The sequence below is a fragment of the Nanorana parkeri genome, unplaced genomic scaffold (assembly GCF_000935625.1).
Source record: "Nanorana parkeri isolate BGI_ZX_2015 unplaced genomic scaffold, ASM93562v1 scaffold287, whole genome shotgun sequence".
Taxonomy (NCBI): domain Eukaryota; kingdom Metazoa; phylum Chordata; class Amphibia; order Anura; family Dicroglossidae; genus Nanorana; species Nanorana parkeri.
The window spans coordinates 816,321-832,405 of NW_017306555.1; the positions used below are offsets into that span (position 1 = coordinate 816,321).

A 16,085-nucleotide genomic window follows, 5' to 3' on the forward strand; every position below is an offset into this window, starting at 1 on the left:
TATATATATATATTTATTTATTTATTTTTTTATATGAAGCATGCACTGGACAGCGTGCCAAGGTAGACGTATATCTTGCCAGGTTCATGGACAGTAGATCCTACTTAGCAGTGCAGCACAGTAATTGTGCTTTACTGCTCCCTCCTAAGACACAGCTCTTTCCACTTACTTTCATTGAAAACAATATGGAATTAAACCATAATGGCAAATGTAATCTCGTGCTACTGGGCAATTTAACTATTTGCTGGCAATCATCCATTTACAGTGTCCAGAAATAAAAAGATTACAGATTAGCAGAACACAGCAAGAGGAGGTTAGATCTCTCAGCAGGGAGACATACAAATTAACCCCTGCTCTTTAGTTGGTTTATCCTGTAAAGGAATTTCTTGCAGCAATCCATCAGCGCAGATGATAACGGATCCATCTGACAGTTGCCAGTTTGTGAACTGGAATTCTTTATATAAAATATGATCTTGAAAACATGGCACAGAAAAAAAAGTACTTTCAGGTGACCTGTACAATAAACTACAAATAATTAGAACACAACAGCTTTCCTCTACTACTTGTTCTATACAAATAAAATATGTATGAGAAGCAACGGATGTGATCAGTGTATTGGAGAGGCCACACTCCCTTGGAGTCTGAATGCTGAGCTGAAGGGATCCGTTGGGATGACCTGCTTCCATCAGCGGCTGCCTGGCCTCATTTTTAGACCAGTTCATTTTACAAATTGGTGGGCCCTACTTTGTAAGAAGACATACGCGGGGATAAAGCACTCCACAAGCAGCATGGCACAAGGACAGGCAGAAAAGCCTGCATTTCTGTGTGGCAATGTATCTTATCGGCTCCATGTATCCCTCCTCCCTCCTGTCTCTTCCACACACACCTTTATATTGCTGTGTCTGTGCAAAGACATTAAGCCTCTGCGCTCCCGCTGCTGATAGCAGGTGCTGCTGTTATTGCAGAAATGAAGCTCGGAATTGTCAAGCCTGATTTATAGCAGGCCTGGAAACCTTATTGAATTTCCATAATAATAAATGACACAGCTCATCCCGTGCTCCTCTACATCTCTCCGGGTAGCGCATCGCTTGCTAGAATCAGTATCCAGCACAACAATGCTGGTAAACCATGCAATCCTTGATGCAGAGGTACACTGGGGCAGATCTGTCAGCCGCAGCAACCAGTCACTTTCCAAATGTCCAGTCTCCACCCCAGCTCAGCAAATGAAAGGCAACATCTGACTGGTTTGCTCCTGGCAGCACAATCCCTCCCTTCCAGGCAGGCTTTATGCTTTTCCAGCTTGTATAGTGCATGATAATTTAACCGGTCCATAGCCAGGTGGTATTTTGTGCCTTCAGACATTTTTACCCAAGTGCTTTAGGCACGCTGCAGCAAGCCGTCTCCATCTGCCCGAGAAAAAAAAATTGCCGCGGCTGTCAGGTTTATGATATAGTGATGTTCAGATGATGACGATCTGTCAGCTGATCACTGTGAGACGACAGGAACTACCACCTGAGAGGCAGTGTGTATGGCTATGCATCTATAACCTAATGATTCAAGGTCTAATAAGTATATTCAAGGACCCGTAGCCACGATGCAGTCAGATAAAAATAGGTGCATGGCTCCAGGCTAATATTTAAATCGTTCTGGGGGTCAGTGAATTATTTAAATAGCCACAGGACCTACAACACAAACTGTCTTGCTAAACTCCTCTAGTTGCCAGGATCCTTATTCCTGACATCCCTGAGCCCATGAGACAGCAGGCCAACGTATTCCTCTGGTTCCAAGAAATGCTGCAATTCAGCCCAGAAGCACTGTGAAAAGCTTGCCGAGTCTTGCTACAGTGAAATGTATAAAAGTAACTGATGTTAGAAAAGCTGCAATGTTTCCGGGACAAGAACACAATGGCATCTAATAATACTGGAATAGCTAGTGTGGAAGTCCAGACAAGTAAATACAGTACATTCTTCAAATACATACAGTATGATAACCAGCTTAGCTGGAATGGATTAGTAATTCTGTTCAGTAGGTCATGTGATTCTGCCAGACCTCCATTGCAGATTACATTGCAGTACTGCAATGCAGCCTGGACCTACCCTAGCTACAAATCAACACCAAAGCAGTAACAACTCATTTACATCCTCCCTGTGATCTCCTCACCTGTAAGCCTGCTCACACTGCAAATGACAACATAGTCCTGATTGATTTCTAGCAGGACTCTCCCAATATAAGTGTTGCTGTGCAGAGGAGTACAGGAAGCAGATACCAGCCAACACACATTATATAGAAATGCATATCCTAATGGTGTAAGCTAAAAACAAATCTCCAATTGGGGAAATTGTATTGCCTTAGTATTATTAATGTACACCACATCCCTGTGAGAGCAGTACATGGTACAGTTCCTGTACCTGTCAGCGAACAATCCCGAAATCTGTCATTTCTGTTATCAGATGTCTGGTGGTCACTTTTGGTACCACTCTTGTGATCTGGAGAGTTTTTACAAGTGCTCCTTATAGCAAACATACTAAAGTGCAGCAGGTTTCCAGCACTTTATTTTATTCATAATGTCTACAACCACTTCTTAGCAAGACAGGTGACTGCGTTGGCCAATAAGTGCTCGCCATGTGCAAGCGAAATTAGAAATACAGAGCGCAGGGCTGTGCTGTCATGTACAGAGTACAGATAGTACATCGGCAGAGGGGAAGAAGCATTCGCCCAAAGGTAGGAATTACCCTTTAATTACATGTCAGGTATATATATATTAGGGCTGGTAATGATTACAATTTTCGTGTTCGATTGATCGAAATGTTTTTTAATCGATTAATTATAACGCACATGCAGATCCAACTACATTGGCCTATACACATACAGCACAGCAATTAAGTAATAAAATGAACTACCGGTAAGATCACACTAATCCAGCACGTTATTAATCTCACGTGCTCCACTCAATATGGCCACCGCTTGAGTGGTGCAACTCAGAATAATAACGTGCTGGATTAGTGTGATCCTAGTTCATTTTATTACTTCATTGATGGAAGTGTACCTTTCCTTATACAAATGTCTTCAGGAGACCTTTTCCTTTTAAGATAATAAACAAAGAGGACCCTTAGTTAGGGGCAGACGTACATGCCTAAACATGAGTGAGCTTTTACACCTGAAAGCCAACAACATACCAAAGCCATTTGTAATATATATATATATGTCACACTCTAATGGGCCACTGAATTTACTAATAACCACATATACGGAAAATAACAGCAACGTTTCACCCAGTCATGACAATCACTATTTTTTTAAACATCTCACTTATTTGTGGACAAGTCAGGTATTGGTACAAACAGCACACACGACTAAACAACTTCCTCTAATACAAGACCAATGCTTAAAAAAAAAACCCCAAGGTATTATGCTGGCCACACACATGGACATTTTATAGAAATTTCTATCAATTTTATTTTTTTAATTGCAAAAGTAACAGAGTTGCTCAAGGCAACCTACCATTCATTGGTTCAATCAATTGACAGTGTCAGCAGAAACTGATGGCTGCAGGTTGCCTTAATCTGTGTGGTTGTTGCAAGTGCAAGCTGGTTGACTATTCAGTGAGAGTGTGAGTATATGAATTTGGTGTTTTAGTCATGTCGATGTACAATTACACTGCATTGTACTGCATTAACATCTATTTTTAAAATAAGTTGCAAAAAAGAAAATAATTGAAAGGGAATTGTGTATGGCTAGCTGTGTCTACAATCCTTAGCGGACCTTCATGTGTACAGTTGTTCTTAAAGGAGAACTCTGGGAAAAATAATTCTTCCCGCCCTGTAGTGGGGCTAGCCTCACACTGCAAGGGATAGGTGCTTGTTTTAATCCAGGGTGTAAAATAAGTGTATACTCTCCTAAACCTCGAAGTCGGCTGGCTCTTAAGGTGCCCATACACTGTGCACATTTCAGCCAGTTTTTGAGGAACTCTTTCGGCTGGCATCAGCTAATTGAAGGATCCTGCCGGAAATGTTTTGAACGATCAGAGCCGTCATCCAATGAGCTGCCCGCTCTGGTCGGGTATTCTGATAAGTGTCGGCAGCCGCTGTAGCAAACAACGGGATTCCTCGATTGACACAATGTTAGGGTTGATGGAGAAATCGGGTCTATTGTTTGCGCTCAGCCCGCTGGTTGAATGAAAAAAATAGTCAGTGTATGGTCAGCCTTAGACCGCTCCTCTGGTATGTCTCTCGGCATTATCATGGCCAATACACAGTGCACTGTACCCCACTGCAAGGGTTATGAAGAATTCTGCCTGGAGTTTTTTTAAATCATTTACACAAAATGTCTTTCTCCAGATGATGTTACTATAAAAAAGTTTGAGATTTATGGTCTGTGCTAATAATGGAAGCCTTGCCTAAGGGTGGATTTCACTCAATCTAAGGCAAATGAGGCTGACCAATTACTACATCACTGATGTGTGAGATCTGTCAGGTGAACAACCTAATCCCTACAGACCGGGTCCATGTGCAGAGATTTATAGATGTCACCAGCCCCAGGTAATCTAGTAGGACTTCATCGAACAACATGGTAGGCAGTGATGACAAAGCTTAAAAACAAACAACTTACTGTGTTAAGTGCATTGAGTGTTGTATCATCTCGAGAAGCAGCAACACAGCCATCTTCTGTGGATCCCCCATCACACATTCCTGCAAAGGCAGCCATGCTCCTGTAAAAGAGAATGCCATTAATATGGTGAGGAACCTATGCCATGCAGTTGAAATAATAGACATGTCAAATCATGCAACAATCCCATTATTTATCAGATATCCTTTCCAAGCTCTTTGGTGATGCTTCTATGAAGTGGTGAAGTCTGCAGAACTTTGATAACAGTTTTGTTAAACTGATAATATAAAGCCAAAAACATATTCCGGCACCCAGCTCATTAACTATTCATTGCATGGAGGGTGTTAATAAACAAACTAATAAAAAATTAAACATACTTCAGGGACTTCTGAGCCAGTAACATTCCTGTATTAGGCCCCATTCACACCAGACGTTTCATTACGTGTTTTCCAGCGCTGAAATGCATGCAAATCAAAATCCCATGTATTCCTATGGGGGCCGCTCACGCAAACGTGCTGAATCGCCCGTATGAATACACACGCTGTTTAAAATAGTCCATGAGCTTCTTTTGTGGCACCTATCACCTCGTTTTGCTCCATAGACTTAAATGGAAACGTGCCAATAGCGCGTTTTTGCAGCGGAGACTGCTTTTTATTGGACAACTGAAAACGAGCCTTAAAATGCTCTTGCATATGTACAGAAAACACCTGGAAAAGCTTTTTTGTTTTGATTGTGGGTAAAATTTCTAATTAAACATTGCAGAAATAAAGTAACAGAACATGTTTTTCCTAGTTATTTTTTGGCTGGGGTTTGCCACCAAACAGTTCTACCCCCTAAATATTCTCTCCGTGCAATTACATCAAAGGCGGCATCTTAAACAATCTTATGACACAAAAGGCATTGGAAATCAATGATGCCCTCTGTGGAATTAGCAGCTCTGGCCAGCAAACACTAACTGTCTGCTGAGCACCAGAGGACATTTCACAGCTCACCTGGCTGCCCTCAGGTACATCAGCAGGTCGCAGTCATTGACACCGGGCATCCACACCAGTTCTTCATGCTGAGTGACAGGATCACGGTCAGGTGAAGGGAACGGCTGCAGATCAGGAAGCTTGGCCTACAATAAACAGAAGCACTTCAGAGCCCCGAGCTGATAAATGAATGAACTTAATCAGAAACATTTTAAATATGTAAAAGGTAGAGAGAACACAGAGCCCAGAGCTGATAAATGGATTCATGGCTCCAAACTAAACAACATTTTAAACATGTAAGCAGAAGAGAGAATACACTTTTGCCCAATACTAGGGCAAGCACATTGAAGAAGAACTCTGTACATGATTATTCTTAACCCTTGCACAGGGGCTTCCTCCGCATTACAAGGGTTAAGTGCTCGTCTATGCATGAAATAAGAGTCATACTCACCTGAACCTCGCAGCGGGCTGGCTGTTACACCGGTCCCTGAAGCCTGTCTCCGCTCCAGCAGTCTAAGCCCCGGTGAGGCATAAGATACTATACAGTGTATAGGACATGAGGATCCTGAGGGACATTCCATTGCTGGAACGTGGCAGGAAGTAGTGTAGCAGCCAGCCGAGTGGGAGATTCAGGTGAGTATAACTTTATTTTTGTTCCTAGACAAAAGCAAGAACATAGTTATGCCTAGAGTGCTTCTTTAATTTAATAATTGGATTTTAGAACGAAAGGATAAAAGCCTATAGACACAAAATCTGGTTTTGGTTCCTGGCTACATTTTTTTTTTGTGTGAGCAGTCCAAGCCGCTTGATCCAATTATTCATGGCCCGGGTGCTGGAGAAATAAGTCCAGCTTAGAAGCTATCATGGAGTTTTCAAGAGTCAGGGACATACCTGTATATGCTTTCAATGCTTAAAAATGAAATGTTGGCTTTGTGCTAAGGTATCCTCGCATATAGCGCACAGTGCGATGCACCACTCCTTCGTTTTTTTCCCCAGTATTGGATGGAAGGAGGAAAGGTTAGAACCTGGGTTTTGTTTGGTTGTCAGAGTACACTCTTAAGTGATTTCTCCTCACTTCCTATACTAGTGATCAACAAAACAGGAAGCAAGGGAAGAATCACCCCAGTGGGGTCACAGACACAATCAAATCTTAAAATTCCCCACTCTACTATAAATGAGTTATTGCTGTATGTGCCCCATTAGAGAGCTCTTCTACCTTACTGTTCTGTTGGCCTTGTGGTTGCCTTCTCTATGGAAGTGAGTTCATCTTACAAGGCAAGGTAAGCCCCTAAAGGATTATGTTCAGAATCTCAAAAACATAACATGATTGTTGTCCGATTCAGCTGATTTGGATCGGATCTGAGAATGATCTTATGACAGAACACTCTTCAAATTCTGCAGACACCATTACAAACTTGGGAAATCATCAGTAGTGATTATGGCAAGCTGCATCATAACTAGCCTGGAAATCCAGCTACTGAAGGATGTCTGTCGTTTGCTTTCAGTAAATATACATGTTTGGGTCCAAAGATCTGGAGAGAAAACTACAAAGATCTGGAGAGAAAACTGTGTGCAGGATAAACAGACTTCCTTGCTCCAGAACAGCTAGGAGACCCATTTCATTCTCCAGCCATACAACACATTTTGGGGAGCAGTTCTGAAAAATCACTTTGTGCTAAAAGTTTACATTTCACAAAAATTGCACTTTCCGGACTGATTCTTCTTTAGGATAGGACACCATCTTGTAGATGGCACTGCTGCCCCCATTAAAAAAAGCTTGCTTGTTTCCGATAACAGAAACACAAATTAGATCTGAAACTCTCTCTCCGCTCCATGAGGGAGTACAACACTGTTAACTTTACATTAATATGATACGGCTATATTTAAAAAGCAGTGGCCACAGGAACTGTTCTAGAGCATGTCCCTTTAACCTCATTGGCATCAGGAGTAGTTATTCTTTCAAAAAGAAAATTAAAAGAAAAGAGTTTTGCATGAACCAAGTTGCAGCTTAGGTTTAATGGACCAGTAAGACAGGTGTCAACAGAATCTCTTAATCAAACGGTTTACTGTGGCAGGACTAAGCAATGCTGCATGTGTGAACAGGCCAGGCTTAACCAAGTAAAATATGCAAAAAGCTACGCAGCTTGGGGGAGTAAAGTCTGTCATTAAACAGATATTACTCTGTGTCAGGAGACCTAATTAGTAGCTTCACTCATCTGCAGCGATATTAGCGGTAAGAATGGAGAGTACTTCACGGAGAATGGTTTCCAGCCTCTGTAATTACTTCTTATGGATGCAATACAAATCATACTTAAAAAGGCAATATTTATCTGGAAGCTGCCAATTATGAGTCAGAGGATCAGAGCCTTTGGCAGTGTTTTTACGCCCACAATTAGCAGGGCAACTTCTGCAACCTAATAGTCCAGGACATCCATAAAATAATGTTTGTGGCTGGGCTGATAATGATGGTCTCTGGGAACATGAATTTTAAGCATCAGCAATAAAGTACGTCAACGTCTACTGCAAACGTTAAAGTTCAGAAATATAGAAGTACAAATATGCATTCGTCTCTTCGTTGCTGGCTGCAATAAAAGGACAGAGGGGAGAAATATATCGATCTATGATATGCAGTCCTGAACCAAATCTTTCCAGATTGTGCTTCTCCTCTCCTTGCAAGTTTAAAAGGAACCGACCAGTCTTGATTGTCCATAGCTGAGCAGGCTTACGTACAGATGTAAAAAAAGTACATTCAATAAAAAAGTTTGAACAGGAAAATGTAAGATCTTCATTCAAATCGTGCCTAAAGATAAAAGTGATACACCTGAATAACAGCACAAGAAGAAAATTGCCTTCTCAGTTACTAATTCCACAAAAATAAAAATAGATGTAATGGTGTACTATGGAAAAACAAAGTACAGCCTTGGCCTCAGAAGCAGAAATTACTTTTTATAGATGTCTCAATAACTCCCCACTAGTGTCTGACATTTTGTAAAATTCCTTCAGTTTCAAGATGCTGGTGGGTTTCCTTGCATGAATGTCCCTTTTCAGATTCCCCCTCAACAATTCAATTGGATTCAAATCAAGACTTGACCAGTCTATAAACATCAATTCCCTCCTTTTGAGACATTCCTTAGTGGAGTTCCTAACCGGCATCAAATCATTAGTGTTGAAAGATCCACGATCAGTTCAACTTCCAACTTTTAGACAGATGGCCTCACATACACACTTGGATATTATGCAGAGTATGTAGCATACTGAATGACTTCAAGCTGCCCAGGCCCTAAAGCAACCCTAAACAATAACGATAATTCCCCCCCCATGCTACCAAGTTGGTCTGAGGTTCTTCTGAAATGCGGTCTTCGGTTTGTGCCAAACAAGTCTATTGTGACCAAACTACTATCATTGATTTATCAGTTCACAACACATTGATCCAGAAGGCCTGGCCTTTGCTTGCATGTTCATTAGCCAACTGTAGTCTTGCTCCAATGTTGTTCTTGGACAGCCAAGTTTTTTTTCTTCCTGGCACACCTCCCATGAAGGTTAAATTGGTGAACTGTCTCTCTGATTGCAGATGGATGCACTTTGACACCAGATGTAGCAAGAGATACCTGCGGACACCGTGATGAAATGTAAGGGTGGTTGGAGACTTCTGACTGAGTATCAGTGGTCAGAGAAGTCTCACTGCTGCTGTCCTTTCCGCTTTCTCCCAGCATCAAATGGGAGAGCATCTGTTATCAGACATAGTTACATACAGGAGGGAATTGAGAGACGCTGCCTAGGATCACGCAGTTGCAAAGGCAGCAACTGTCAGATGACCTCTGACTATAACCTGAAGAGACTGCTTGTAATCCTACAAAATTACAGCATCTGAAGACTGAATATTCATGTTCGAACATAAACCTAACCTGGCTGCCTATGCATCAGAATCTGTGAGATGGATGTTAAAAAGGTCACATATAGTCTCGGACAATATTTAAATCAATAAAAGGGTCAGCCCACCCCAAACTGTTATTTAGGTTGTGTGTATGGAAGTGGGTTGACTCATCTCCTGTGTATTCAGGGGGCAAGATTTGTTGAGAAGTTAAGTTTTACACTGAGATGCAGGGAAAGAAATAACCCAGCGATCATTCTCTTAATAGCTATGTGACATTTTCTATATGGTGTACCGAGTTCCACACATAAGACAGAATATGGTCTGTTGCAGCCAGTGACAAGTTGTCTTATAAGATACATTTCTGCACCGTAGTTTCAAGGTAGAGGTGAAAATAAATGTACCTGGTGACTCGGACCCACACGAATTTCCCCTTGGGTGCTATTCAGCCTCCTGTAACAGACAAATTAGTGTCATTAGACAAGCATCTCAACATATTGATCTGGCAATAGAGCAGGAATCAATACAACAGTTTAGCAGCAAGAATTCCAATTGTGACAGATGCCAGAGTGGACTTCTTATTTTCATATAATGCACATTGGCATGTTTCTTGGTATTCTTGCAGTTCTTACTATTGGCTAAAAACAGCCGCCAACCATGATCATCTGATAAAAAAAAACCGTAATAAATAGTCTTCTCACAAAATACTGCACAGAATCAGGAAAATCTCTACGGCAGCCACCATTTAATGGCATACTCTTCATGAGCATTCCAACACCACAATTGTATTTACATTACAGTAGTATGCATGTGTAAGCAAGAGCCAAAGGAATCAAATACAACTTTATACATTAATATAGCCCTCCACCCCACTGACCAGGCAAGCTTGGCGTTATACTTACCTTCAGCCACGATCCAATGATCTTACCACCGTCATGGACCCGGCTGGCTCCCCTTCAGTATGTGAATGTGCCAGAGACCCATCTAATCCTATGGGTACACGTACTTAGTACAATCTCTAGAAGCTACTTGGAGCATGGCTCACCCACAGGAATGTATGGGCTACGGCGCAAATGGGCTGCCATAATGAATCACCCTAACGCACCAAAAAAAGGCAATTGCACCATTTCTTAGCAATGCATCACACAACAGTACGCACTGTAATGCATTACGGTGAGTTTTGCTGCAAAGCAGGTGTTTAGGAAAGGTGCGTTGTAGTATTTTTCATAATGAATGGTACCACTGCACACTATTGTGCATTACCACAGCAGCTTGATCAGGCCTTAGTTCATACGCGCTGTAAAACGCTCAACACGTGAAAACCAATGATTGCCTATGGGCATGGTTACCAACTGGGCGTTTTACAGCGCATAGGAACGCGCTGCAAAACGGCCTACGCCCAAAAAAGTACAGGAGCTTCTTTGGGGCGTATTCTTTGCGGCAAACGCGCATATTCCGTACGCCTAGGTGTGAACCCAGCCTTAGGGTTTGTGTACACAGGCATAAGTGAATATAACATGCTTCTGAGTTGGAGAAGCAGACTGACCACCTTCAAACATAGCAAGTGTTAGTAAGCCATATAAATGTAACTTCTGAAATGTCTAATGCTAGATCAGCAATCACATTCACACCCTATCCGTGACTTGCTTCCATAGGTCAATATAGAAAGCATTTATAAAAGGTGCTGATCAATAACCATCTCATTGCACATTTCAGGGCTCGTCTACACCAAATGTATGACTTTCAGTACATATTAATGCATGCATGTTTAGACACGATGTACATGTGTTGCAAAGGACCTCATTCTACTGACACAAATAGCAAAAGATGGTCAACACAAACACAGCAAGCAAGACGCTCCCAAGGCTAATGAAAGCAATGCACTGGTGTGAACAGACCCTACTTAAACAATGGATTTTCCATGATCATGCATTTTGCCAAAACCTAAAAGCTAATGACATCAAGTCATTCCAATTCACAGGAATAAAAAACGCACATAGCAGCATTACCAAATCACATTATTTTACCCACCCTCCATCCGTCTGTTGTAACTGAACAGCCAGATGGCATGCCTCCCAGGACAGGTCACCACTTTTAAAAGGCCATTTTTTCCTGTGGGCAGTGGCCACCCCCTAGAGCACCAACCAGCACAGTACCTGTTGTCATTGGACAGTACAGATCACACAAAAAAGTACAGTGGCACTGTAAGCAATGGCTGAGATTAGCAGCGAGCTCACCCTTTCCTCCCTCACACCGATATGTTAGAAAAAAAATTATATTGGAGGCACTTCTTGATTGCCACTCGGTACCAGTGTAGCCACGGTACCAGTGCAGCCACGGGTACCAGTGCCTGAATACATTACTACCATTTACAAGGTTATTTGATATGTTTTATAACATGAGGTAAAGGAAACTTTGTTTTTCAAAATTTTTCTAAAATTTCTAAAAACAAAAAACTGTGGTTATTAGATACCACCAAAAGAAAGTTCTCGGTTTCTCACAAAATAACAATATATAAAATGAATTTGGGTATGTTGGTTGACATCTGTCGCAACATTTAAAAATTGAAAAATAGCCTCGCCAGGAACAGGGTGTAACATTTTGGTCCCAAAGAGGTTAAAATATATCCAAAGCCAACATTTTTTTCTTCTTTTGGTGTTAGAAAGAGCGGTAAAAGGTTACTTTTAAAAAAAATATATTATTGTGTGTCCCAGCTAGGGAGATTCGCCCTCTTTGTTCTGTTGACTATTGAAAGCGATAGAAAATCCAAATATTTTCGCTTTCATAAGAGGAATGGAAGAGAAATCTTCCATCTGGCAATCTTGTCTAGGAGGGAATTTTGCTCACTTCCGGTTGTCTTGACAGAAAGTAAAGATACCCCCCTCCATGGGACACAGAGGGCCACACAAATCCTTAAAGGAGAACTATGAGGTGAGTGATTTTCACTCAGCCTTAATCTGAGCCGGCCTGTGACAGTGAAACCGTCACAGGTCGGCTCAGTAGATTGGGAAGTGAGCGAACACATACCGGCGCTCGCTCACTTCTCGATCCTGTGACGGCAGGGAGCCGTGACAGGGGAGGGACTGGATTACCCTCTCCCCTGTCCAAACCTTCAGCGCTGACTGGCGGAACGGACGGGGGAGGGGCGGGTACAGCTGGCTCTGCCTCTAGATAGGCAGAGCCAGCTGTCACTCAGGCAGCTGGGTGGATCCAGACATAATTGTCGGGATCTGTTCCGGCTGCGGCGTATCAGCTCGCGGTATGTTGAGCTTTGGGTGACGGGAGGACGCTAGTTTGTGTCCTCCTGTTACCCTTAGGAGAACTATGGTGAAAAGCCCTAACCCCATAGTTCTCCTTTAATCCTTCCTTACTCTAGCCAGGAAAGAAAAAAAAAATACAATAAAATATGCGGCTTTAGATAAACTTGATGGGAAAATAATCTTGTAGTTTGCAAAACAAATATTCCAAACACATGCAGATATTTGGCTGCCAATCATGCCTGGAAACCCTGTGCACAGTGTATACCGAGTAGTAGTGAGATAACGGGATAATGATGAACTATACATAGGAAACATTGAGGGGAATTCATCAAAACTGGAGCAGCTGTGCATGACAACCAATCAGCTTCTCTCTTTCGTTTCTTCAGTTCAGATGTCAAAATGAGAGAGATGCTGATTGGTTGCCGTGCAAAGCTGCTCCAGTGTTGATCAATTCTCCTCAGTGTTTTTCATACATTACCATGGCCTACATTTAAATTGATCTTGGTATTATGTAAATCTAAAAACATTAAAAAGACTTTGGTCCCCCTTTATTGAACTCAAATACATAAGTTAATGTTCAAATCGACTTTATGTGTATAATGCAGCAGGTGTGAAAGCAAGGAGTTTCAGCTCCGAGTACCTGCTGAGAAGCAGCGTGAGGAACATCAAAGCTAGCGGAAATCTATATATGGCCCATGAGCAATGGCTGAAGACAACGATTTTACCTCATGGAATTATATTATGTCCCAGAACAGGAAGATCACATTGGTTTTATCCATGTACTCCTCATGTCACACCCTCCAATTACAGGTACCTGTGCATCAATGGATGACCTGACCCTGCATAGGCTGTGCTGCTTTATCTAGGGGCACGGTATAAAATGGAGGACTTGAACAACTGTACTTCTAACAAAAGACAGCTGAACTAGAAAAGCAACAATGTGGTTGCTATGGGAAACACGGAAACCTTGCTTCCTTCAATTTCATCCCAGCATCACACTGCTATAAAATGAGCCTCATTTTCCAGACCCCATACAGTACATAGTGGTGCCATGCTGTTAACACTATACAGCTAGATAACCGTAGCCGTGACACAAGGAGACTACATGTCTCCACAGGAGATAACATCATGCTTCCCACCACCGAGGCTGGAGTGCTATCTACAGTCGACGTGGCGGCTTTAATGCCTCCTGTCACATGTAACTGCTTCAAAGACTAACCGGCGCCGTGTGTGGTGTCGTGATCTGGGGTGGCAGAGAGGTTTTTATTCTCTGAGAGGAAGGTGTTAATTCCAGGCTCCCGGACTCCATCATTTCTATAGGGAAAAATACCAGAAAGACACAAAAGAAACTGATCTATCAAAGCCGTTTCCATGGCAACAACTTAATATTTCGGCCCTCTTCAGCTGCGGCGAATTACATAAAATGACAAGATCTTCCCTTTGAAAAAATGCTGGTTGCTATGGAAACGCTGTGCTCACTGAGGTAAACACGCGCTGGACAGAGAGAAGCTGGGGAAGTGAAATGGCAGGAGGAGGTGGTGGTGGTTGTAAAGACCCTTATAATAAGGAAGGAGCGTTAACATGTAACCCAGCCACCCACTCCCTCCTCACCCCGATCTGCACAACCAAAATGTGCTCCCTACAAGGCAGGGATTGATACGCAGGTAGAATATTGACATTGTAATTGGTTGGGGGTCACCAAATACTGTACAAGCATCGGTGGCAGGCACCCTGTAACATTACAACAAGCACATTCACCCAGGTCCATCACGTAGCATAGCCCAAGCCTAACTGTTGCTGCCCATTTCTTACCAGCTGTGCCCTCAACATTACCTTTAATACCCAATAAGGGGCCACTGGGAGCGGGTATATGCTGGGGGCGGGAAGAAAAGTTTTCCCAGCAACCCCCCCCCCCCCCCCCCCCCCCCGCTCCTCTTCCCGTCCCATACACCAATCTTTGATCAGACTTTAGAGTTTGAAATCCTTATTGGGAAATAAAATAATAAGTCCCGTTTGATTCCAAGCTGGCAGCTCAGAGGCAGAATAAAGGATTTGCATCGGGGCACCAGTAACATCATCATAGACACAAGTACATCAATATATAACAAAGCAGAACACTAAGACAGACACTAACATGTCTACATTGTATCGCAGCATGCATGTATCAAATGAAAGGTCATTCAAATGATGCAATCAAATATTTCTTTTTGTAGAAGATTACTCGCAGTAGCAATAAGGACAAAACTGCAGTCCAGTATAGGACAGTGACATGCCGCAAGGTTCTTCCAATAAGAAGTATAAAATAACTATGCTTGAGGGATAAATGCATGCAGTAACTCAATCATGGCTGAAAGATAAATGTTCATAGGTTGCTATGGGTCACTGTATGTTTCTGAGTGAGCCTCTATGTATCTGTTAGCCACTCACTACACCTATGTTTCTCTATCCTTTAAACCAGAGGTGGACAAATGAATATGGAATTCAGGCGCAAGTCTGTCCAATCCAGCGGATTTTTATGTTTTGTTTTTTTCCAGGAGCCAGTTTCCATTGACAGCAAATAGAAAAAAACCTAAAAGTTTGGCACCAGTTGCAATTTTTAAGGGGCACTGGCGACCTGGCTCCTGAGATTTGTCCAGCCCCGATTTAAGGATACGCGCCCCATTACAAATCTTGTAATTCCCCCAGGTGTTGGTCACTGTACCCCAAGCATCCTTTGACATATGCACAACTACTTCCAGTGGCACCTTGTTGCTTGTTAAAGCTTTCCCAACAATTCCTTATATACTATAAGGAACTATTTTCTTAGAAACTTTGCACAGTCTCATGTACATACTTTAGCAGACGTTCTCCACTAAAAGATAGACCGATGGAATAAATCTTGGTGTAATTCGTCACATTCTGAGACTTCTAAGCACCAATTTCCAGAGTTTTGTCTATTCCCCACGTTGCAATGAAGAAGCCATTTCTCTGCTGCCTACAGTTTTTGGCTTGACAGGAATCTGGGAAAGGTTTCCAGTCCAAACGATCATGTGATTTCCAGTACTCTGATTCAGTGTTGCAACATTCATAAATTAGCTTCTCGCTCAAACGTGGGTGGACATTGCACGAAAACGATACCACCAATAAAGTAAATAAGAGCATACTATAACAAAGAAGTGCGTGTAAAACCTGCCAGGCATTCAGGGAAGTTACATAATGGATGTGCCTGTGTTGCCCAAAGCAACCATTAATCCTTTCATAAAATGCATGCAAGAACATACCGGTTGCTATGGGGAGCTGCGATGAGGCCCAAATCATCTAAGGCCATCAGATAATATAGGACACACATATCTATATAGATAGAGAGATTTCTCTCTCTCTAATCTATAGATATATATA

At 42.2% G+C, this 16,085-nt stretch overlaps 1 protein-coding gene across 4 annotated transcripts in view; it reads right to left on the bottom strand.

Annotated features, from left to right (window-relative positions):
* The window catches only part of RERE (arginine-glutamic acid dipeptide repeats), a 337,236-nt gene that overhangs the window by 43,240 nt on the left and 277,911 nt on the right, over nucleotides 1-16,085 (bottom strand). For all 4 annotated transcript variants that reach the window (XM_018557505.1, XM_018557504.1, XM_018557506.1 and 1 more), the window contains 3 exons: nucleotides 9,852-9,900; nucleotides 5,598-5,722; nucleotides 4,609-4,708 (listed from right to left, as the gene is read on the bottom strand). In XM_018557505.1, coding sequence (XP_018413007.1) covers nucleotides 4,609-4,708; nucleotides 5,598-5,722; nucleotides 9,852-9,900 — 274 coding nt within the window. The remainder of the gene's footprint in view (nucleotides 1-4,608; nucleotides 4,709-5,597; nucleotides 5,723-9,851; nucleotides 9,901-16,085) is intronic.